Genomic DNA, 25,819 nt, shown 5'->3' on the forward strand with positions numbered 1-25,819 from the left:
CTGAATGAGCTATATAAGGTGTAAAATATTGGTTTGGATATCCTGTTGAATAGGCCAGGAGTAGTTGTCCTTTTGTGAGTCATATTTAAATTCTCATACCACCAGAAATAGTTCATTGCACTGATTTATGTAATTAATGTTGGTACCTGCTGTGGGTGGCACTAGGCACCTGCACTGATAACAGCAGTTCTGGCCTGTTATGTGGAAAGCACATAACATTCAGCACAGCTGAATCCTGCAAATATTTCTTCCTGCACCAAGAAAAAATCTTAGAAGAATGTGTCCTTGACTGTGGCATGTGAATGTTGTTGTGTTTTCTCATGCCATTAGTACTGGTTCCCAGGGGTGTATCTCAAAGTATCCAACCTGAACTCAGAACCTGGTGCTGCAGAGGGTCTAGTTGAGAAGTAAATTGTCTGAACATCACAAGTCCTCTGGCAGAAATTTCTTTGGGCTGTCAGTTCATTCAATTTTTTGCCAATTATATTACCCATTAATATCACATGTTTCATTTGACTGTCATGGATAATTTATGGTTAGTTTTATGTATTAAAATAAGTGAATAAATTGTGGCTAATCATATCTTTTCTTGATCTTATTATAGTCTAGGAAAATAAGAACCTCTGTAACAAGATCAGAATATATGATCATAAGTCACAATTCCCAGACTGTTTCTATTTTGAGTCTCAAATATCCATCAGCTTGAAATCTCACTAAATTTAGAAAGCATCTTTGGTGTTGAAATACATCTCTTTGGTGTCTTTGAAAAGAATACAACTGTTGAGCTAAGGGATAGTCTACAAATCTCTCAGAAATGCCAGTTAATTAATCACAGGGTCACAGAATGGGTGAGGTTGGAAGGGACCACAGTGGTCATCTGCTTCAACCTCCCTGCTCAAGCAGGGTCATCCCAGTGCACATTGCATAGGATTACATCCAAACAGTGCTTGACTATCTTCAGTGAAGGATTTGTTCTTCCAAAGCAAAATAAATAGAAAGGGCTTGCATGTTCAAATTGGAGAGATAAGAAGAAAAGCAGACATTAAAATAAGAAATTTTTGTCTGATCTGAAAACTTGAGAGGAAAACTTATTTTCAGACACATAATTACATATATTTGTAGTAACTAAATGGTTGAAAGCTGGTGGGATATTCAGATTAATGGCACTTCATAAAACTGTGGGTGAAGTTTGCTGGCATGAATTGTCTTAGCTTGATTGAAGTCAATGACTTCTTCAACTGAAAATCTGTCCTCTAGTGCATACAAAAAAGAGTTGAGGAGACATTTCTCATTCACAGGAGAGATCTGCAAAGGCTTAAGTAGCTATGGTGCCAAATATGAACACTAATTAGTAAGTACTGGAATTAGGCAAGACTGCATGTCAGCCTCTGGTCTCCCAGACAAGCATCAAGGAGATGGATAGGACAGTACATAGATCAGAGTTTTGCAGGCTTGGCACAGAGCACATCTGAACTGTTATATTTTGTATCAGTCCAAAGAACCTTAAGGATACAACTTTCATCTAACTGCATTTGTGAAATCTGGCTAAAGCAGGATACTGGGGCTTTACAGTCCTAAATGTCACTGCTAGTACCATTGCCAGGCCATAAAACCAGTCAAAAAGCTTTTCTGCATAAAGGCTAGACAAAGACTCTAAAGGGCCCTGTGCTTTCAGGGGTTTCCTGAAACGTTGCAGGCTCTGTGGACAGGGCCTGCAGCTGCACAAAATCACAATGTTGGTGCACTGATTGCCAAACATGGGAACAGCCCATCTTGAGAAGGTTCACCAACCTTCCGTATCAGCCATGAGACAAAGCAGAAGAGTACAATTCCTCACTCCAGCCCTGTCCTCCTGAGCCTTACTGTTTGAAGCCATGATCCAGACAAGGTATGAGGTAATTGTTACAGCCACACTAAGTCTGGCCACTCCCATGCACTGGAAGGAAGACCTATCAAGAAAGAAGAATTAGTCTTAACTGAATTAATCTTTGCTTATACTCATCTTTAGTTCATACCAGAGAGAAGTCTAGAGTTCCCAGGGATGCTTCTAAATGAAAACAAAAGCGAGTCAGAAGTCTTGGAAGGAATTTTCATTACTCTCAAGCAGAACTAGACAATTTCTTTAACTTTGCAGCCTTCTAGTCATTGTTTAGGGTGCTCATTTGTAAAAGAAGGGTAAGACACCAAATCACTTTGTAGTCTTTTGAAATATCTGTGGTGTAGTTGACTCTGATAGATTGCAAACTATTCAGTAGGTTAGCCTTTCATTGCACCCATACCTGTATAAATGAACCTTTCCCCTGGCTGTACTTCAAAGGCAGGAAGCTTCAAAGATTTATCTTCATTCCATATCTAGAGGGTATAACTCCTAACAGAGAAACATGTGTTTGGTCTCTGCTTTAATGATTTTTATTTGCCATGGGGAACCTTCAATTCCTTCTTTTATGAATGATACTGGAGCCTTTTAGTTTCACTAATGCTTCCCACCAAAAGCAATTAGGGATGACAGTGTGTGTCCTAGTTCTGGTAATTTGTGTTCTCTGGCAAGCTGTTTATGAGAACAAGATTGCCATCTGATTTATGATGACATTATGATTTTTATTTCAAATAAGAAAGCAAAGACTGAAACAGGACAGTCAGCCATGTAGTTGGTCCATCTGATGACACATAAATTGTTCTATAATGTACATTACTCATTATCTTAATCAAGTTTAGCTTCTAATATCTAGGAGTTAATTGTATAAATTAACAGACTTCTCAGTCCCAGATTTTGCTTGGATTTTAGCTACATTTGTTTCTGGCTGTGTTAGCCAGTGATGAACATCTTTCCTTTAAAAATCACCTGCAACCTAGATGGCTACTCTTTGGCCTTCTGTTCAGAAGTGGTGCTGATTTTTAAAGCAGCTTTTTTTTTGTGTCCTGACTAAAACACAGTGAGGTAGCGTTTCTCTTAGTTCCCTCTTGTTAAGCAGTTGGTTCTTCATTTACTTGTGGGTGTTCCCCTCATCTACACAGCTTCACTCTTGTGTAACTTCTAGTACCTGCAATCAGATGTAACATTGATCAGCACTGAAAAGCACCAAGATATATGGATTTTTCAACAAGGACTCCTTAATGTAGGGCTAGTTGATATCTGGTCATCCTCTAGTTTGGCTCCAGTTTAATAATGTACTGTCCTGTAAGCATCTGACTCTATCCTAGCTGAGCAGGCCAGGGATTTTGAAACCTCATCTTTATTACCTATAAATCATATTTTCAATTATTTATCTCCCCTTAGATGATATTGCTGGTTATACTATACTAGTTGGAATTAATTTTCTGATAAGGAGAATTTGGCCTTCTTCTCTCTCTGTCAGGTCCTTTTCATATGCTGTACACCCAGAGCTTACTCACATGTGTATTTCTTCTCTTTGTATAAGAGCTGTCTTTATAGCTGCAGAGTTAGCAGTGAATGTCACTACTGAAAAAGTACAGACATTTAATATTCAAAAAAAGGATGGTCCTGCAGCACTGAGAGCCTTCTTGTTGCGTGGGTCTGTGGCAATTCCCTGACTCATGTTGCCATGGTCTGACTGGCATCTCTGCAATTTTACCCTTGAAAAAGGGAAGGGGAGCTTTGTTAGTGTCTGACCCATATATTCAGTCCAGACTCAATATTGCAGGCCTGGATGGTCAGACTATGATCTTGGACTGACGTTTATATGCTTAATGTTATGTTTAAATGTTTGCAGGGGACAGTCCCAATAACATTGTTTCAGAGAAACAGAATAAATCAAGCAGAGAACAGAGAAAGATATAGGGCAACTGCACTCTTAGGGCCCAGGCACCCTCCTGGCTGACATTTTCCTCCTTCCTAGACTATTTGTGAGAATGTGATTTATTGCTCACATTTCCCCTGCTGTTGTTCTCGCCTTCTGCAGTGGCACTGGAATGAATGCTAACACTTTTCCAAGTTTCTGACTTCATTAAATGCCCACAAAACTGGACTATACTCTATTAATTTCTGGCTTTTCCACTTTGTAATAAGCTTCTTCTGTTCATTTTTAACTATAGAAAAACCTGAAACCTGATGTTATGTGGATTTTGATTTTAACTGAACTGCTTTACAGGGTGGGGTTTTTCTGGCTTTGGTTGGTAGAGCAGGACAACTTTCAGCCTTAGTCACTCTGCTTTAACCACTACAGTCTTGCAAGCCCCGGGTTACTGATGCAATCCTGATGCTTGGATGCTGATTTCTCACCAGTATGATCTTTTGTAATACTGTAGCTCAAGTAAGGCACAGTTTTATCTGTCTAGAAATGTATCAGCATGCCAAGGTGAAGTCACTGAATGTTCCAGACAGGCGTATTTTTTACACACACAGATAAGTTCTGAAGCTCTGCTTGTGTTGCTCAGCCACAGCTGTAGTTTAATTTGTTATTGAATGCTCATAAATGGATTTGCAGCAGGAGACAACAGGCTTGCAGTTACTCCTCTGCTCTGTGCAGTTTACAAAAACCCTTTCCTCCGAACTCAAAGCAAAAGTAAAACAATATTAATTTAAATTCCAGAGTTAACTAAGTTAACTAAGGCCAGGAGACCTCATAGAGACTGGGGCAGGAAATAAATGAATTGTCGATCACATTTACCAGCCCAGTCCAACCTCTGGAAATCAAACTATTAAAAAAAAAAAGAAAAAGAAAACAAAGCCAAACAAACAAACAAACAAACAACCTGCCAGATAATCTGTGATTTTTGCTTGTTTGGAATTCAATGTGATAAATAACTGCTTTTCCCCAAAGGTAATTTCTTTCAATGTGACTGACTTTATTGAGTTCAAAATTTCACAGTAAATAAGTCAAGGACTTAGCCCTGTCTGTGGGAACCAAATGAAAAGCAGCCTGCATTTCAGAGGGGCTGTAAGTTCCCAGCAAGCAAAACACTTCCAGAAGTCCCTTTTAGCTAGATTTGTGAATAGGGGTGTCAGGCTGCCAAATTTAATCCCTTAAGGATGCGGCTGCATTGCCAAAATAAGCAATTTGGTTTTAGATCCCATTTTCAAAGCCAGCAGCTCAGTGCCCCCTACTGACTAAATATTCTCAGCGGCCAGCAAGGATCCCGGTTCAAAGGCCTTCAGAGCAACGCTTTTCTGTTTCATTGCTGCCCTCTGTCTTCTTACAGTCCCTTTAAAAAACTTCCATTGATATATTTTCAAAGTAAATACTGGTTTTATATTCAACAAAAGACATGAGCCTTTCACTTTATGAAATCTAATTGTGATTCATGTCTCTGTGTTCAAAATCTTTTAATCATTCAGATAGTCTTTGCAAGACAGGATGGTAAAATACTGTAGCATCGATAAAAAGCTCTTAGCTTAATGTTAAAGAATTGAAGATGAAATAAATGCCAGGAATTGCTGTTAAAAAGCTTCTGCTTCTTCAACAGGACCTCAGAATGGCTGTGGTGGTTACCTGTCAAGTTCAGCTTCTACCTTTGGCCCTCCAATCTCCAATGTGACCAGAAGATATGAGAAAAATCTGGACTGTGTATGGATCATAAGCGCACCTGTAAACAAACGGATCAACCTCACCTTCACTTCATTTCAGCTTGAAGCACAATCTGCTTGGATTTGCCGATATGATTATGTCAAAGTAAGACAGCTCAGTATGTTAACAAGAAAAACCAGTGAGATACAATCCATTATCTTCTCCATGGGGCTAACATAATTAATAGAAAATGATCTTAAGAATAAATTGAATTCCTCAATATAATCAAATTTTTTCATTGGGTCAGATTACTACACCAGATGTCATTCTGCCTCTCTGGAAACCAGTAAGAGTTTTAACATTACACATACTTCTGGTCTATAGAGTGCTCATTTAACGAGTATTTATTTCACAGAATAGAAACAAAACAAAACTTAAACACGTGTAAAGTAAAACTTCAGAGTATCAGTTGAAGTTGAGCAGAACCAGCTAAAGAGCAATCAAGAATTAAAAATTGAAGAAAATGCAGTGATGAAGGGTGAATTATTTTTGATGACTTCTGGACAGGAGTGATATAGGCAGAGGGAAATTATGCATATACATGCACAATTGCTTGAAAGGACTAGAATTAATATAATTTTTCATATTTTTTTTAATCAAAAGTCTTGGTGCTCAGTACTCACCTGTAGAATCTATTTTCTTGGAGATGAGCATACAAGGCATCAGATAGCAGAATGCTGCTAAACAAACTCCACCAAGGAATGTTATAAATCCTGTTAAACATTGGAGATACTTAATGAAACAAGGAATTCAGTCTACATTTTGATTAATAAAATCAATCTTCTCACTGAAAAGTATTTCTAGATTACATATAATAAAGAAATGAGAATTCCATATTAAAATGTAGTAATTTTTTTGATAGATTTGCTGAGACAGGAGCAGAATGTTCCATAATGAGATTTACCCTAACAGAATTAGTTAATATGGCAGTGAATAATTATGGTAATCAAGAACATCCTGTTAAAGCACAAGAGAACACACTGCACGTCTAAGTAAATGAAATCGTAATGTAAGGAGGGGTCAGAGAATTTTATTTCTTTATTTGTTTGTTGTGCCTAAACTAATAATGGTATATATATTTTGCTTCATTCAGCTTTATGATGGAGAAAATGAAAATGCCAATTTAGTTGGCACATTCTGTGGATCTAGAGTGCCAGCTCCTTTTCTTTCTACCCGTAATTTCTTGACAGTGAAATTTGTCACAGACAATTATGTGGAAAGAATGGGTTTCAATGTCACCTACACCACAGTAGATCGTAAGTATACATATATATGTATGCATATATATTGTTATAATTCTTTTATGGAAATTCATATTTAAATACTATCTCAAAATTTGTTCTAGACATAAGTCTCAAGAAGGGGCAAAGACAGTAGCACAGCATCTTTAGGCAAGCTAAAAGCAACTTGGCCCCAGTACAATTCCCTTTGGTCTTATCTGGTTGGGAGGAGGCTGTCAGTCTGAGAGTACAAAACAGAAATGCTCACAGATTGTTTACAAATAGGAAACAAACATTTCTTTGAGTTTGATGACATATATTGACTCCACTAGCATATATTTTGCTTTCTGTTTTCCTTCTAGAGACTCAAAGGCAAATACAAAAGTATACTGTCCAAAACTCAACTCCATTTGAGTTTTGTTCAAAAAATAGTTTTACCCAGTTTTCACTCTATGATGCATTTTTTACACAGGCCTGTGTGGAGGAATCTATAATGCAACTTCTACATCCCTGACTGCAACATCTCCTAATTTTCCAAATGAATATCCACCATTTACTCTCTGCTCTTGGGTCATTGACGCCCCTCCGCAACAGCAAGTCAGGGTGGTGATAGAGACCTTCCACCTCCATTCCAGCCAGGACTGCTCTCAGAACTACCTGGAGCTCCAGGATTCACCAACAGTAAGAAATTCACAAGGGATACTGTTCCCCATTCCCATTCAGCTCCCTTCACTCTTTGGAAAGAGAGAAGAAACCTACTACTTGGAAATACATTAATTGATGATCCTCTGTGCAGGGCACATCCAAAGTACTACTGAGTGTGCCCCAGCTGACATGGGGTAACTGTACACAGACCTCTCAGAAGCACTCTATGCACACATGGAGTTAGACCTGGGCAAGTGTTTTTCACAGCTGAACCAAGTATCAGTGCTGCCAAACCTAACATGCAGAAAAAACAGTCCCACAGCAAGTTTTCATTGTGTTTCCTCCTATCCAAGAATCATAATAAAAATGAATACTCATACCAGGAAGAGTGTTAAAAAACACCAGAAAAAAACCCCAATATTTATGTCCCTCATATTCTAAACCTTCTTTCATAATTTCTCATTTTGGAATGAGAATACCTCTTATATTCTATTTTCTCCTAATAATAATTCAACATTAAATGTTGAGATATTATTAAGTGATTTCCACTAGAACTTTAAAATACAATTTCATAATTGGTATAGAAAGTGTTGAGAGATTTATTTACCTTAAGTTCTGTATATATAGAACTGAATTATATCATTAAGTAACTTGTGATGTATTAAATTCCAGCAGAGCCAAGGGTCAGTCCATAGATTCTGTGGCACAGAAACTTTTCCAGTCCCTGAGTTTTATTCTTATGATCGCACTGCCATTGTGACTTTCAAGTCAGATGAATATATGATTAACAATGGAGTCAGATTTTCCTATCAAGCTACAGGTAAGCTTGAAGAAATATCCCAAAAAAATCTATCTTCTATTATCTTTGTTTATTTCATACACTGAAATGCAATACAGAGATCTGAAATCCTTACATGTTTCTGGTTTTCTCTCTCAAGGTTGCAGCAGAGAGTATAACCAGACATTTGGTTACCTGAAGAGCCCTGGATGGCCTGGTCAACACCCCAATAATATGGATTGTTCTATCATTCTTCGAGCTCCCCAAAATCACACAATATCTCTCTTTTTCCACGCTTTCAGTCTGGAAGACAGCATCCACTGTTCACATGATTTCCTAGAGGTATCATGCAAGTGTACTTATTTTGTGAGCCTATACAAAAATCTGCTAAATTCAAAGGATGTTAGTATGTTTAGATCTAGTTTGGATCAAGTCTGAGTTGAACTGATTGAATTAGGGACTAATTACTGCCAGAGTTTTATGGTGAAACGTACTTAGATGATATAGCAAGAGGCTAAACAATACAATAAGTCCAAACCCAGTGAATAAATAGTTTCATTATCAGCTAACTTATCCTTACCTAGCTCTTGCTGAGGTTACCCAGTTAACAGAGTCATCTGGAATAGTCTATGTTTGATACTAACATCCATGAATGAACAGAAAGCCATAAATCTGAGTGGTTTTGTTACAGCAGTAGATTCCATCTGCTTGAAATTTTTCTCAAGAAAGATTTTTTTCCGTAAAAAAAGCAATTAAAAAACCCCAAAACAGAAACCAACAAATTCTAGTGACAATTGTAAAATACTTGCAAATGTACTTTGTGTCATTGAAAAGTGCATCTTCCTCCTACACAATCCTCATTCATGCAGGTTTCCCTGTTCTGTGGTCAGGTGAAAAAAATCAGATGTCTGTGGCAGAATCATTATTTAGTTCTACTTTCATATCCTCTTTACTGTCTCAAGAAATGGATCTAAGCACCAGCATTATTGGAGTGCAGAAAAAAAAATCAGATTAAATCCGAGCTATGTAATATGATCTGGGTCTTAATGTGACTGGGGAAAAGAGCAGTCTGCAGAATAAAGAATTAATCTTTTCATCTGGAATATTAATATTTCTTATAAAAGCAAAACACGGGCTTGAATTGCATAAGAACATCTTAGCTACTAGTCAAATAATTTTTTTCAGTCAGGAGATATATACACTATAACATTTAGCTGCCTGTTTCTGTTGATACTTGTTCTATGCAATTACTTATAAAACTCAGACCGGTTAAATCACTTATAAAACTCAGACCAGTTAATGGCCTCTTTTTCCTTCTACACAAGAATATGTGGTAGGAAATATAGCAGTATTACAATGACAGCTATGCATGCAAATTGCTACCTAGTTTGTGCTGTGTTTGTATCCATGAATAATTGTGCTGGTGTATAACTACATAGGAATTTAAAGTTGACAGCATTTTTTGTGTTCCCTGAAGGTCAGAAATGGGAGTGATGTGCAATCACCACTACTTGGCAGATTCTGTGGAAACACTGTGCCCAGTCCCATCTTCCCCCAAAACCATGTTGTCTACCTTCGTTTCAAGAGTGATTTTTCAATGGCTCATGATGGATATGAAATTACTTGGACTTCATCATCAAGTGGTAAGGCTGTAGCTACAAAATAATGTGACATAGAAGGAAAATGCAGCAATGTGGAATTCAGCTCTTTTTGGATCCTTCTTCATTACCACTTTAGACTCCCTAGAGCCCACAGTCCACCCTATTCAGTCACCAGAGAGAGGTCGTTGCTCCTCAGGGCCACTGGGGCAAGATTCATTTTATGAGATGGAAGTAATTCCCTCCCTTAATGTTGATCTTAGAAACCTCAGGTGATGTAATCCACTTAAGATGGAGATCTTCTTTCAGTGAGAGGCTGGGAAATATCAGGAACAGCTACCTTGGGATCCACAGAGTGGTGGTGCTGGTGGTGACTCAGCTTGCTCCAGTAGTCCACTTGTGTTATCCAGGCATGGCTAAGCCTGAAGAGGAAAAGAAGCTTCCCCAAGAAAATAAACTACCTATAAAGCTGTGTAGTGACTATATCATGGATACATTCATTAGTGGCCTATGAAGTGGCAGTGAACAGTGGGGTAATAGTTCCTTCATGACCTGAGTTACTGGAGGTAAGAAAGCTCATGGCCAGATGAGAAGTACTGCAGATTAACCATAGAGTACTGAGTGACCCAGTGATGGAAAGGCAGAGAAAGCTCAGTGTTGTGAAGTGTCAATAAAGAATGTGGTCAAAAAAAAGACAATCCTAACTTTACTTACAAAAATACAGGCACTAAGTTGACTTTCAGTAGTCAACAAGATCTTAGGGGTAAAATAGTTTCATGAAAACAAAAGTTTACTAAGAGTCAAATAGACTGGCATAATTATAGAAATTGTTGGGAAATGAAGAGAAAAGAAATAGACATCCACTGCATAAATCCATAGTTTACACACAAATTGAATAACGTGCACAGTTCTGGTCTCTTCCTCTTATAAAAAATTAGCAATAACAAAGGGCTCAACATTAAAAGTGGCTTCTGTATAAGGTATGCTGAGGCTTTTCAATCTGGTTAAGAAACTATGAAAGTCTATAAAAATGAATGATATTGGATGATAAATAGTCATCAACTGTTCTTTGACTTTTCACGTAGAAGAACTAGCAGTCATCATATAAAGCCAGAAGCTCATAGGGTCATAACAAACTAGACAAACCAATTCTTGATACAGGATGCAGTTAAACTATGGAGCCCCTTCCCATAGCATGCTACAAATTTACATGGATTCAAAGGCTACCCACACAATTTCATCTGATAAACATTATAAATAGAAAGGTGCCATCTCTGGGAGCTGTAAGCTGAAAATTCTTGGAGATTGTGAGGGTAAACTGGATCATGGCCTGCACATTCTTCCTCTATAAACTTGCATTTTTTCTAGGTCATCTGCTTCTGCCCACGGTTGAAGATTGAATTTTTATATAAATGGACTTTGATTTACTTAATATGCCTAATTCCTCTAAGTTCTTCTCTGTATTTTTCTATCCCATGAGGATTCAGCACTTTTCATGCCAAAGAACAGTCACAGTGAATTCATCTCCAGTTGAGTAGCTAGTAACAGAACTGACTAAATCACAGACTTAAAACTTCAGTTCCTGTTTCAAAGAATTTGGGGGAGGGGGGTGTTGGTTTTAATATTCAGGGGTGGTCTAATGCCCATTGCATATTCTTGGGCTCCTGAAGCTAGAGCCTCAGTTTTATGTCTTGTTAGTGTTCTTAGCCACATTAGTTGTCCCAGCTCAGTCTCTCTGCTTTTCAAGCACTATTACTGATAGTGCACTAATGTACCCCATCATGTATTACCTTGTGAAGCGAAGCCTTCCAGGCCAATTAACAGTGTCTGCTTCCAGGATGCGGCGGAACATTATACGGCACCACTGGCTCATTTGCCAGTCCCAGCTACCCGGGGACTTACCACAACAACACCGACTGCGAGTGGGCCATTACCGCGCCCCAGGGACGAATCGTCACAGTGAACTTTGATTTCATCAGCATCGATGACCCAGGGGACTGCAGCAGCAACTATCTGATCCTCTACAATGGGCCAGATGCCAGCCATGCCCCCGCCGGGCCCTACTGTGGAACGGTACGTACCGCCTTCCCTCTGCAGCCACTCGAGTGGTCACCAGGAGTTTTTGCTCTTTCATGGACAAGAGCATTTCCCTAATTCTGACATGAATTTCATACAGATGAGTGGAAGTGAAGGCAAAAGGCTTGTGTGGTGCCTTAGAAGCCTTCCAATTCAGACCATACAGTGACATCTAGTGGGAAGCATCAAACAAGCTTGCACCATACTTCGTTGTATTGGTATTTTAAATATTTACAATATCCTGAGGGAGAAACACAACAACAGTAATTAGAACAGCTACTGAGATCACTGTCAAACTATGATCCAATTTGTGCTTCAGTTTTAACTTTCTGACTGTCTCTTCCAAAGGATCTTGATGTTCTATAAGGCTTTTAATTTTTCTTGTCTTTCATTTTAGGACACAAACATCGCTCCATTTACTGCTACATCTCATCAAGTCTATATAAAATTTCATGCTGAATATGTGACTTTACCATCAGGATTCCAGTTAAGCTGGACAAGCTAAAACACAGCTTATGAGAAATACATTACCATTCCTTGATATACTGAAAAGACTTTAGATGATAAAGGAGGTTTGAAGTCCAGTGATGATAATTGCAGCTGAAGTAAGGCCTTTTAAAAGTTACTGAAAATATAGCTGTTATGAATTTGGAATTCTGTCAAAAAACCCATTGATCTCCCATTGTGCTGAAAATAAACTATTACCTACCCAAGTGGGAAAAGGAGATTTTGCTACATGTTTTTTTATATTCTTCTACATAATTTCTAAATTGTACAATTAATGCTATAAAAATTTAATTACCCAGGATAATAATGACACATGAAGTTGATGAGAGGACCTAAGACAAGAAGCCGTCTTCAATTTGTTCCTTAGTTATGTGGTTTGTCTCCAAGAATCTCTGAAAACATCAGCTTAAGTTTTATTCAAATTACCTAAAATCAGAAATTGCAAAAAAATGGTCCCTGTCCTATAACCACTTACATAGATAACTGTGCCGAAGAACTTTCAGTAATAGTGTGCATTGGGTATAAGAACCCAGCTGAAATCAGTACTTGAGCATTCACTGAATATGTGAATAGTAAGGACATGATGTGGTTCTAACTCTTAACCAGATTAAGAAGTAATTTCATGATCAGAGCCCTATGTTCAATATATACAGATATCTGTGGTTATACTTATTGAGGTTTATTTTCAAGCTTCAAAGTCTATTTTACAACTGAATAGAAAAAACTTCTGAGGCTTTCAGTAACTACGTCACCCTTCTAGTCAACCTTTAGGCAACTTCCTAGACATTTATGAAACAGCTATAACTTCTGAATAGGGCAGACATAAAAATATCAATTGACCTTTGACTACAATTAGTTTTTCCCCTCCCCAGGCTAACACACATCATACATAAAAGATGCTGTTGATAGGGTGGACAGAGGACACTGATTCCCACCATGAAGCATTTTTTGTCACAATCCAGAACAAATGACCAATTCATTTCCTGAATGTCAGCTGTGATGGACAGGCAAGAGAAATTTGCACCACAGAAAAGAACAGGGGCCTTATCAGAACTCTCATTTCACAACTATTACAAAGAGTCACTTACAGCGAAAGCAATTCTTTAATGTGATTATTGAAGCAATTAATTATGAAAGGATATTAAACTGTAAGTGGCAGTTTTAACAAAATCTAGGAACTCTTTGAAGATATCCTAGTGAATGCCAAAAAAGCCATCATTCCACAAACATACAAAACTTTATAACAGCTGAGCAGATATTCTGGTTAAGATAAAATGTAGAAAAAACAAAGCAGACAAAAGGTACAAGCTATAAAATACAACCCAAAATCCTCAGGTGGCAAGTTAGAAAAAAAGAAACCAGTGAAGTCCCACTGGCCAACAGAATGAGATGTAAGCCAGCATTTTATAACTGTCCAAGGACTAAGAAAAACCGAGTCTGTGTACAATGCTAACTTCTATGCTAAGTGTAACATAGAAACATCAGAAATATCTATATTGGGATGAGATTGGGAGGCAGTTATGTCCTACTGAGCTGCTAGCAATACAGAAACTTCCTCTAATAAGGGAAGACATAAAAGACCATATAATCAAATTAAATATTTTCAGATTAGTAGTCCAGAAAACTTTTACTGAGAGTCCACTCAAACTGACACTGTAATTGCAGTCAAAGGATGATGCAATACTTGTCCATATTGTTTATTAAAACTCCCTACAGGGGATAGCAAGCAGTAAAGGAACATCTGAAATGTCTGAAGATAAAGCCACAAAATAAAATTTAAAACAGCAATGTGTAAGAAACTCCAAGTACAACCAAGCATGGATTGAGTGGTTTGCCTGCAGTGATAAGGAGGACTGCATTTCTCCCCTGTGGAACATGGCATCACAGGCTTCATGAATGTCCATTGTGGCTCTGACCTTCCTATGAATCACCATGGATTTGGTGCAGTTGGTGCACGACTTCTGCAGCTGGCAGAGAATCTCCTCAAGATCTGGATGCCGTCACCTGCTGCTAGGTGGCTGGACATTGAAACATCAGATTTTAGGCAAGAATCAGCTTGCAAGAATGTTGTCATTTTCTGCACTTCACCCAGAGCACAGTTCATCTGGAAGCCACACATGAAAGGGAAGGATATGTCCCTCCAAACAGCTCTGTGCCACTGCACCAGTGTTCTGTGATACGGTCTTTGCTCCTGCTATAAGTGCATCAGCCCTGTCAGAAATGAGTTCTCAGGGTAAACATTGGCCTTTTTGCAGGTGTGACAGAGTATAAACTGACAAACAGAAACCTGTCCGTGGTTTTAATGAATTAAGGTCATTAGTGGCTTTTGGACACCAAGTTGCCCGAGGACACAGCAGTCCCCGAACTCATGGCACTGAGGGCTCCTGCTGACCCAGGGACTGGTACAGAGATGTGCTCTGGTGACCTGACATGTGCCCGAGGCCACTCTGGTAACACAACTTGCCCTTGAGATCTCGAGGGGAACTCCAGCTAAACTGGTGAGTTTGCTGAAATCTGTACTTCAGAAAGGCTGCTTTCACAAAGTATGCTTCACTTTAAAGCAATTAAATGCTTTTGGACATTTTTTATAAGATAAATACTTGCTGTTGGTAAGATCTGTCACATCATCAAATTTTATAAAATCTGCAGAAGAAAAAAATAAATAGCACTATGCATGAGAGGAAGAGAATTTTAAAAGGTTTTTTTAAAATCTAGCAATAACTAACTAATGCTTGGTACATCTTTAAATGTTAGAAATACTCAATACCTATGCATAATTTTATTTACAAATGAGCAAAATGCTCATTTAGAGGGAGAAAAAAAAAAAAAGCCCAGCAGAGAATTTGTGCTCATGAAGACTGTTGAATGAAGCTGCTGGTACAAAGTTTAATTGATCCAGCCCAACTGACTCTTGCCAAAAATAGTCAAAGTCTAAAATTAAATTATCAAACCCATTCTTTAATAAAACAAAGGAACAGAGGAACAAAGGAACAAAGTAACCACTGCAGTCCTCTAACATTTTATATGAGGAACCACAACAAAAATACCAACAGCAGAAGTATTAAAGTGGAGGTCCTTAGAGGAGAGAGCTGATGCTAAGCCATGTTTATACCTTGGAAGGTAAGGAGGAATTTAAAACACTTGCTTGAAAATTAATGCACAGCAAACACAAACAAGCAGAACCAAACAGATAATCTGGAAATAATTGTTCCATGGAACTTCTATGTGCTTTTTGCAGTGTACAATTCAAAAGACAAAATCTGTACTTAGTAAGAAATACAGATTAATCTCACAATACTGCCATGAAAACCTTTGCTTTTATGTCTGTGCACACTGCTATTTTATAAGGCCATTATTGTGAATGCTGCGTGTCTGTACTGTAATAACTTCATGACTACAACCTCCCTCTGTCAATGACAAAGCAAATAATGAAAGTGTGGGTTTTCAGTTTCTGCATCCTGCATGTTTTTATTTACCTGTAAAGCTTCTTATGCATGTTACTACAGATGTTTATTCTTATACAAAACTAATTTTATGATGCAGTTATATATGAATGGTAAGCCTCCAAAGACTAGGATTTGAAGAATAAGCACTAAAATGTCTGTAACGATGTTTTTAATTGCCCTTCCCACGTGGCAGGACTGTTCTTTATAAATGAGAAATATTACCACAATGAGATATTCTTACAATTATAGTTATTTAAGTAAAGGAGACAGAAGATATAGAGCTAAAATGCTAGAAATCATGGTGCTGTCAGTTTAAAAGAGTAGCTGATTTTAGTTAAATTTACAAAGCAATTTTGATTGAAAAACAGTTTTCAATTGGTGAATTAAGCAAAGAAGGAGGTGTCTCAATTTCCCATGGTAACATAGGATATGTGTCCTAGGCACCAGAATTAACATGTTTGGTGTGTAATTACTTTTTGTCAACTGCAGAACAGAAACTGCAGAAATATTCTGCAGTCCTAATTAAAATGAAATGCAATAAAAATTAATGGGATTGACTATATTGTTCCAAATACAAAAAAACTGGATTAATAACAAATATATGTTTAAAATATTTATTAAATGATAATAAAAATAGAGGCCAAATTCTAGGAGGTTGTTTTTACAACAATTGGAAAAATAAATATTGCATGCAAGTTATCACACTTAGTGAGTCTAATGTTGATGGATAATCTGTAGTAGCAGTGCCCAGCACTATACAACTGGTTTTGCAGGGGCATGTTGCTGTTGCATCCTTTTGATGACACACATCCCTGCATTAATGTTGCTCATTATCATAGCTTTTCTTGGAGGGAGAAAACAGATAAAAATAGAATAATAATGTAAAATGTCATTTCCCTGGTAAGTGTAGAAGTACCTAGGACAGAAACAAGGGAGGCATCAGAGCTGCTCATTCCCTCGCTGATCCCCAGCACAGTGAGAGGAACCAGCAGGAGGCAGGTCCAGCCATCACTGCCGGGGCAGAGCAGGCTGGGAGCACCACTGCAGGGACAGCTTCTGCCTCCTCCAACCCCAACAGGGGAAACTGCAGCTCTGCCACACAGTCATGGCCATACATCTACTCACTGTCACCTGCTTTAGCCTGCAGGCCTAAGGACAGAAGCCAGCCTCTGCAATGAATTCAGGCACCTGCTCTTCAAATATTTAAGCCAAGTGACTGATTTAGAAAAGATCTGACAGATATCAAAGACATTTTATAGTTGTTTCATAAGCAAAAAAACAGTAGCTGGAAGGTACAGCAAGACCTAAATTGGAGAAGTCTCTACTGTGAGCCCAAGCACTGTATGTGTGGGGAGACCTCCACTGGCCGGTCCGTAGGAACAGGCTGGCCAGCCTCTAGCCGGGGGTATAGAGGGAGCCAAATATTTATGGGGCCAAAGGGGTTTTGGAATGACTGCACATACTGGGAAGAGGAGGGGGGCATAAGAGAGGGGAGAATGGGTGACTGCAGTGACATAGACTCTCTATGAGAAATGACTCTTCATGACTGCTGAAGGGACAATCTGAAAAATCAGTTTTCATGATCCAGGACCTTTGGATAGAGCAGCTTGTGTATCTTCCTTCACACTCCTTCTCATACAATTGTATTCACTGCTTGATGAGGCACTGAGAAACTTTAAAAGGAAGGCTTGACAGCAACTCCCTTTGCCAAATCCAATGCCAATATCCCTGACTGGGGCATGGATTCACGTTCAGAAAAAAGGTTGGCTCAAGCAGGACCAAAAGAAGGTCACATAGAAGCTGTGAATGATAGATGAACTCTTTACACAACAACAGGATAATGAAATTAGGTAGATGGCAAAAAAACCCCACGATCCTGATGAAAGGGAGTAATGACAATATGTTTATTAAGTGGGGAATAATTAAATACTTCTATGGTAGGAGTAGAACATGGCTATCTAGGCCACATGCAATGTTTTGATGACTGCAAAAATGGAGTAGAGAGAAGCCAGGTGAGTTTTGTGTTAGCCATGAAGACTGTTTTGTGAGTGTCTTGTTAGAGTCACATGCGCTGTTAGTTGGAATAAAGGAGCAGGACCACATGTACAATTAAGCTGCCTGAACCTTTGTTACTAAATGACATCTACAATCATTTGCCATGAAATAAGAACAGCAGACTTGTTAGCACTTAGGTCTTTGGGACAACTGACAGGTAGCAGTTGGGGCATTTTCTTAGATGGCAAAGGGATCCAGATTCATGGTTGTGCAGACAAAATAAGAACTGTACATCATCATCCTGTACATCTGAGTGACAGTAGGTTCTGCTGAGAAATCCAGATAAAAGGAAGATACTCTTCAGTAGTACCTTGTAAGGAAGACCTGAAAACAGTCAGTAACTTCAGGAGCACACAAGATAGGAAAACTCCAATTAGGAATAAACACGCTACAATTCTGCAGTCCAGCATTAAATCCTTACATTCCTAAAAAAGGTAAACTTGAAGTTGTGCCTCCAGAAAGTTTTTTTATTTGCTGGTTTATGCAAATACTCATCTTCTTGGTTTCTTGGATACCATTTTTAGGCTACTAAGTAAGACGACGGAGTACATATGCAAAATTCAAAGCTGTGATTCTCAATGGCTAACCTGGCCTTAGGTAACTTAATAGATTTATTCATTAACTGCTCTGAGCTTCCGTATCTGCTGAATGACAGTAAGTAGGAGCACCTTAAATCCTGTGAAAGAGGTTACATGCATAACTACAACGCCACGGCATCTCTACTACTGGTCGAGACGGGTTACGAGTGCTCAGAACGTGGACCCAGCCTTGTGACTGCTAGAGACAGCTGGAAAACCCCGGAAGTCACCTGGAGAAATGGACACCGCTGGTTAAATGCACCGGGATTTTTTTGCTGCGGGTTATTTTGGCGATAGAGTGTTTCGTCCCCGGCCGCCTTTCCAGACCCCGGAGCGCCCCGGGGACCCCGCCCGGACCCCTGAGGGCCGCTCGCGCCCCCGCCGGTCAGAGCGGGCGGGGCTGCGCTGCGCTGCGCCTGCGCGCGGGGGCGGGGCGGGGCGGCGCGCACGGGATCCGCCGGGCCCGCCCGCGTCCCGCCGTGGGATCCGCCTGCTGCCCCGCCGCTTCCCATCGCCTCCCATCGCCTCCCGCCGTGTCCCGCCGCAGCGAGCGCCGTGAGTGCCCTCGGCCGGGCCTGTTGCCGGCCCGGGGCGGGAGTGCGGCCAGCATCCTGGACAGTGTCCCGCTGGCATGGGCGGGCGCGGCGGACGGGACGGGATGGGGCCCCCGGCGGGCTGGGCAGGGGGGTTCTCTGCCCTCGGGCGCTCGGGGCCGGCGCTGTCCCGGCGCTGTCCCGGTTGGAGCCCTCGGCGGGTTTCCCCCGCCGCCCGGCTCACGGTGTCCATTTCTGCCCCCCCCAGACCATGTCCAAGTCCCTGAAGAAGATCGTGGAGGAGAGCAGGGAGAAGAACCAGCCCGAGGTGGACATGTGCGACCGCGGCATCTCCAGCATGCTGGACGTGCCCGGCCTGTGTAGGTACCGGCGGCGGCGGGCGGGCACGGCGCGGAAACTTCCTTATTTGTCCCGGGTGAGCGGGGGCCGGCCTGGGCGCGCCCAGGCGCCGCCCCGCTGGGACCGGGACTCTGCGGTGCGGGGTGGCCTTTGGGCACGGGGCTTCGGGAGAGATCCCCGGGCTGAGCCGAACCCCCGCACCGGGCTGCCGGCGGCACCGCAAGGAGCCGCCCGGGTGTGTCCCGGGGAGCCCCGCACGGGCTCGGCGTTCCCTGTCACATTGCTGGTGTTCTGGTACTTGACTGATGGGGAGACTTTCCCTCTTCTCGTCCTGCTGCTGAAACAAAACCACCAGCCAAGTAACATCTCCACTGGGTCTTGAAAGGGGTAGGGTGACAGCCTGCAACTACGGGCGGCAGGTCTCTGAAGAGAGGGCAGTAATACTGTATCACACATACAGCAGCATCGTGCTTTGGATGTTACACGATTGCACATGCTTGCTGAACCATGACAGGGTGCTGCTGTCGGTATGGTGCATTTACTGTAGTTAATTTCACAGCAAATACAGCATACCAATAGCAACATGCTGTTACAGTTCTGGAGAACACATAAATGAAGAGCAGCTTAGGTGTCTTGCCTTGCTAAAGTGCACGATGTTATGACTTAGCCAATACTCCGGGAGTTAAAGTTGTGACTGTCTGTAGTGTGCCACAGGCTGACATTTTTCTGAATGCATGATCCAGTGACAGGAAAAAAAGCAAAATCTCAACCAACCAATGTACTTAAAACTCTTGACTGTATCCTGTTTTAGCTCTTTACTGTGTTCATTAAACTTGAGAGCAGTCAGGAGCAAATGTACATAACTCTTCTCACAAGATAGATGTGAGCTCAGGGAAAGGTATGGCTCACTACCAGCTCGCCATTATCTGCAGAGTTGGGAGCGCATCAAGGTGTCTTCACACCTTATCTTCGCATCAGTAAAGGATGAAGTCTTAAGTACAGTTTTGCAGAACTAGGTTCTGTACTTAAAGTCTACATTCTGTACTACTGTTCTCCTGCTTCTGCGTGGTGCATGGGACTGTGGGAAGATGGTGTTGTAAGGACCACATATGTGAATTCACATTAAATAGAAAATTTAACAGAGTACTGTTGCTTTTGTTAAGTAGACTTGGTGCCTACTATTGACACTAGACAGATAATTAATTAACTAGTTTTGATCTTTAAAGTGTGGAAAAAGGATAATGTTGAAACACATTGATAATCCTAAAAAAAAAAAAAAGTTTTTATAGCTTTTATTGCACAAAGAGTCTTTGGGGTTTGTTGTTCAGGCAGGCCCAGGGACCAAGGTAGGGCAGTGTGGTCCCCAGATGCTCCCTGATACCAGGTTGCTAATTAAACTAATTAAGCATCTAAAATGTCTTTGGCAGAGAGCTCTCTACATGAAGAATAGACTTTGGTACCCTAGTTACACTGCATCAGAGGAGTCTCTCTACAGATACTCTTGGTGCATGTTGTGAGATACTCTTGGTGCATGTTGTGTGACTTGATCTAGCATGAGGATTTGGGGCCTTCAATTTGAGATGAAGGATAGGGAGGGGAGAAATGATGACTGGTTTCTGTTAAATTAATTGCTTTTTCAGTTATTATATTCACTGACAGAACACATAAGTTGGTTTGGGTTTTTTTTTTACCATGAAGGTATTTGCCTTCAGGAGAAGGAACACCTTTCACCAAATAAAAAGTAATGAATAGGTATTACTTCTGAATTTTTAGTAAAGGGTTGAGGAAGTGTTGAACTTGTTTTCAAACCTTGTCACCTGACTCCAAATGGATGGTCTTCTCTAATGTAGATTGGATGTTTTGGTTTTCTCTGCCTCTCAGAACTGGCGTGTAAGCTAAAGTAGACTGACCTAGTACCTTTCCTTCTCTGTGTGTTATATACCTTTTCAGGGCAGTGTTAAAGCTTGCCTTTTCAGGTGTTTATATTTTTTCCTTCCATGAGGTAAAGGTCTCTATTAAAAGCAGTCATCACTATTCATGCCCAGTGACTCTTCTTGCACATAATTTCATCTTTAAGGAGGGCCACTAGTAGATGTTGAGAGTTAAGTTTAGATAATGATTGGAGGGAACAGTTTTGGCTATTTGAGATTTGTAGGTTGGAAGGTGTGCCTGAGTTACTGTGTTCAGTAGCCCCTGATCAGCATTTTGTCTCATGGAATTATTTCATGGTTATGAATACCCCTACCAGAGGTGCCAAGTACCCTTTAAAGGTAAACTGCTCCCTCTGGTCCTAAATCTCCAAGGAAAGGACCAAGCCTTGTCTCACTGCATGTTTGAGTACTTGCTGCAGAGTGGCTAATGAGCTTGTATTTAACCTTTCTTAACTTAATTCACATAGGGGTAATAAAGCAGTGTACCATGTAACATCTGTTCAGTGTGCCAGTCCTTTTCCTTAGGTGTCACCCTGTTCTTGTCATGTGTGTTTAGGGAAAAAAAAAACAAAACAAAAACCAAAGTAAGTGATAGAGAAAAGTGGTGTTATGTAGGGACAAAGAAGAGCAAAGGGGAATATAAGCCAGTTCTCTTCTGGCTTCTGTTTTCAGTCTAGGCTTCCCGCAGTACAGGGCAGTCAGTCATACTTTCTTTTGCATTGTCTTCCATCCTCTGCAGTAGCTGTGGGAGAGAAAAAGCAGACAAAATTTGGCTTCTGTCAAATACCAGTGTGTCTTTCTAATTAAGAATGAAATACTTCTATCTGGAAGGAGATTGGCAAGCTAGCTTAGACCCACAAGCTTGGCAACCTTTACATCTCTTCCCACTTTCATGTTTAGCAGAGAAAGAGTATGGTTACCAGCTTATATACAACGTGGAGTTCAGATTCACAAAAAAAGGTTAAGTAGTCCCTGAAGCACTTCTAACTCAGGAGTTCATTAATGTCATTAGAAGTAGAGTTCTATTTTTGGAATATTCCTCGAATCCAGGCACTTCCATGTTTTCTCCTAATGACTTAAAATACAAAGTAGAATTGTGTTACACACCTTCAGAGTGTGGATTTTTATGCTTTCAGAACTGTAATAGGACAGCCCTTTTTCAGATGTGTTGTGTAGAAAATAAATTTCATTTGAGACAAAAAAATACCCCTTGATCTAAGTGTTCTGTGCTTTAGCTTGTCATGCAAATACCATGTGAAACAGTTTTAAGTGTTAAAGACTTTTTTTATTATTCCAGCATATGATAAAACAACAGTTATGCCATTTGTGTGCATATCTCTTCTATAGTTGTGCAGCCTTCATACATAAATAGTGTAAAAAATGTATTGTCCCATGTTCTCTTGTGTTGGTTTGGGTTTTTTGCCTCCCTATTGTGAAGTAAATAGTTAACAGTTGTTTATAAAACACCCACTATGGACAGGTAATGGTAGAATGCATTAATAGACATACTATAGGCTGAGCAAGCAGGTTCAGCCAACTCCAGCAAGAGGGGAGTAATGTGCCCTTTCCCCTAGCATAGCAAAGGATAGGGCATTTATTGATAGGACTTTAAACAACCATCAAAAACTGGGATTGTTCTTTGAGTAAGGGCCAGTCTCATTTATGTGTCTTTTAAGCAGTTGATATGGAGGAGGAGGTACGAGTAAAGGAATTATTTTTCCCAAATAACTTGTGACATCTGCTCTGTTGTCAGGGAAGGAATATTGGATGCAATCCTATTTATGTGTTAATTTATTCTCATTATCATTCCATCTGTAAGCTATTCATATTTTGCATAAAGTACATACTTGTGTGACTAGATTTCTTTATCAGAAAGTTAGTGTTGATAAAATTGTTCATTCCTAAAATAACAAAAGCACAGAAGATGGAGAGGCAGGCTACTTGTGACAATACTGTGATGCTCATCCTGCATTAACTTCCTCCAGTGTCTTATCTTGGCTCACCAAAGTCACTGGGGTCTTCCTGTTGTGTGGGGGTTTTTTTCCTAATTTATTTTACTTCAGTTTGGTTGTTTTGTCAGGCTGGTTGGTTGGGTTTTTTTGGGGGTTTTTTTGGGAGTTTTTTTGTTTTGATTTTTTAAAATTTGCTGATGGGCAGGGCTTTTATTTGTTTTATATTTTCCTTAATAATTAGGTTGAGTATTGTCATCCAGATATTTTATGTAAAGCTAGCTTGCAGTGCAGGGGAGCAGTATATGAAGAGATTTGATAATTGTGCCAAAATGGAAGAACCTAAATATTCTTCCCTTGACTCACTCTTTTTTGAAGTAGTAGTGGGACTTGGACCATGAGAATTTGTGATTACTGTGCAAGTAAACTGCTCTGGCAATAGGTATTATCCCCCTATAGAATATAGGTATTATTCTGTGAGAATATCTGGTGTATTCATGAAATCACAGTAGCTTACTGCCTGTGTGCTAATGACTATAATGTTACAAGGTAGTGTCTAGAAGCTCCTGCAGTGGCATCGTGGAGAGGTTATAGTAATTTCCAGTGGGAATCTCAGTGCCCTTCCATTCCATTCTTGTGAGACTGGTACATCATCTGACATGTTGTATGTTGTGCTTACCTGGACTGTGTACATCCAAATCAAAATTGCCCCTTTAGCCCTGGAGATGTTACTTGGGGGGTGTTAATCAGTTAAGACAGATGTCTTCCTTGCCAGACTTGATAGTTTAGTTGTTCTACAGAATGACTTTATTTATAGGATAAGGTAAATCTCAGTCAGCTTTTCCCACAACACAGTCCTTTTCACAGGAGCAGGCACATGGTAGCGTGAGGAAAACATGTTATTTCCAGGGGCTGGTTGACTCAGGTCTGTTTAATGTAAGTGGGAAAATTTCTCTCTGTGTAAGAAGTGAACAAATACCGCTCTCTTATCTTGTTTCTCTTTCTTAAAATGCTTCTAAACTTGCCTCTGAACTGGTAGTTGCTTTGGACCTTTCAAGACTGAAGAATCTCTATGTCTTAATATGTCTAAAATGCTGCTGGATAGTCCAGAGCACAGACACCTAAACCTTTGCTCTTTTCAAAATAGTATTGGAGTGCAGCCTTTCTTGCTCCTTTGGGGGATGTCAGCCTGCCATTGCTGGTCAAAGATGCCATGGGACATTTTGTCATGCATCAGGTTTGACTGAGATAGTGGAGTTTCAGACAAGGTGTCTAGGCTTCAGTCAACTTTGGACAGTAAAATACAGGTTCAAATGTCTTTGGCCTAGGGATTTTGGCCTTGAAATTTTTAACATGGACTTTGTTCTGTTCTGTATAGATGTGAGAGAAGAAACCTTTCTGAAAATAGTATTAGTTGAAGAACACAGTGATGCAACAAAAAAGGAGAGGGAGTAGTGAGAGTAATGCTTCTAACCATGTGTTGCTAAAGGCCAGTAGTGCACATGGCTTAATGGTGTAGTCAAAAGGCTTACCTTTAAATATGCACAGAACTTATTATGGCATTTAAATTCATCTGGAGTTCAATGTTCAGAAGACCAAAATCTGCAGCCCTAAAGCTTCATTGCCCTTGAGTAAGGATCCATGCTTCCTTTGTACAGACATGATGACATTGTTTAACTTCTTTGCTTTAAAAGCAAAGTAAAATGGAAGCAACTTTGTACAATATCAAAAACAATAATGATTTTTTTCCTTTTTATTAAAAAAGCAAATTTTTTTTTGTTGTTGCTCTTGAGTCTAGGTAAAGCCTCAAAGCTCCAGAATTATTTGTTTCTGAAGTAAAATGCAGAAAAAAGAAAAAAAATGGTTTTTTGCCTGGGATTGATGTCAGATTTTATCTGGCTATGGTCTAGGTTCAGTTGCCTTGGAACTGAAGACCTCAGTCTAGAGGACTTTTAATCTCAGTGGTAGGGCTGCCCTTCTGGTGGTAATGTTCTTATTAGTCAGGCTTGAATATCAAGGGCTCATGAAATGGTGACTTTTGCTTATTGTCACAGTTATTAAAATAGCTATATCAAGAGAAACAAATGTATAAAGCTTACTTAGGCATTTGTTCACAAGCTTGTGACTATTTCCAGAATCTTCTCTCATTTTGCTGTGTAAATTGCAATCTTACATATTTATGTGTATGGATAAGCACTCAGTTAGTGTTAAACTGTTGTTTATGGGTCAGATACCGATGTGTCCTTTGTTTTAAAGATAGAGCTCTTTATGGAGGCTGCTGCTCTTGTCTGCCCTTTAGTGATGATTTTCCTACAGTACTCTTACAGACTTTCTATGCGCTTTTTTCCTTGTCCTCGTGTTCTGCATAGTGATGTGCTGCAGTCAGTACTTCAATCTTCTCAAATTTTGGGAGAAATTCAGGGTGGGTGTGTTGTATCTTCTTTTCTCTTCCCTGCCTTTCCTTCCTTCACAACCTGCAATTGCACAGGGAACTGTGGTGATGCTTTAGGTTTTTTTTTTTTAAACATTGAACTGTCTGATCTGATGGTGCCTTTGGGTGACTGCTTTCATTCTGCTAACAGGATGTATTTGCCTTTGTTAACTCCTGAGCTTTTTCA

At 40.0% G+C, this 25,819-nt stretch overlaps 2 protein-coding genes across 4 annotated transcripts in view; both read left to right on the forward strand.

Annotated features, from left to right (window-relative positions):
• The window catches only part of CUBN (cubilin), a 144,261-nt gene extending 128,458 nt beyond the window's left edge, over positions 1–15,803 (forward strand). For 2 of the 3 annotated variants that reach the window (XM_072925490.1, XM_072925491.1), the window contains exons 60-67: positions 5,425–5,630; positions 6,619–6,781; positions 7,218–7,426; positions 8,063–8,210; positions 8,329–8,510; positions 9,646–9,811; positions 11,604–11,839; positions 12,240–15,803. In XM_072925490.1, the coding sequence (XP_072781591.1) occupies positions 5,425–5,630; positions 6,619–6,781; positions 7,218–7,426; positions 8,063–8,210; positions 8,329–8,510; positions 9,646–9,811; positions 11,604–11,839; positions 12,240–12,347 (1,418 nt within the window). In that variant the 3' untranslated portion in view covers positions 12,348–15,803. The remainder of the gene's footprint in view (positions 1–5,424; positions 5,631–6,618; positions 6,782–7,217; positions 7,427–8,062; positions 8,211–8,328; positions 8,511–9,645; positions 9,812–11,603; positions 11,840–12,239) is intronic. The other variant, XM_072925492.1, reaches the window with a different exon arrangement.
• Positions 15,804–18,824: 3,021 nt separating this feature from the next.
• Positions 18,825–25,819, forward strand: part of RSU1 (Ras suppressor protein 1) — a 102,320-nt gene continuing 95,325 nt past the window's right edge. The window contains exons 1-2 of the mRNA XM_002193448.6: positions 18,825–18,983; positions 19,230–19,341. Of these exons, the coding sequence (XP_002193484.1) occupies positions 19,233–19,341 (109 nt within the window). The 5' untranslated portion in view covers positions 18,825–18,983; positions 19,230–19,232. The remainder of the gene's footprint in view (positions 18,984–19,229; positions 19,342–25,819) is intronic.

This window comes from Taeniopygia guttata, chromosome 2 (assembly GCF_048771995.1).
Source record: "Taeniopygia guttata chromosome 2, bTaeGut7.mat, whole genome shotgun sequence".
In the NCBI taxonomy this organism is placed as follows: Eukaryota; Metazoa; Chordata; class Aves; order Passeriformes; family Estrildidae; genus Taeniopygia; species Taeniopygia guttata.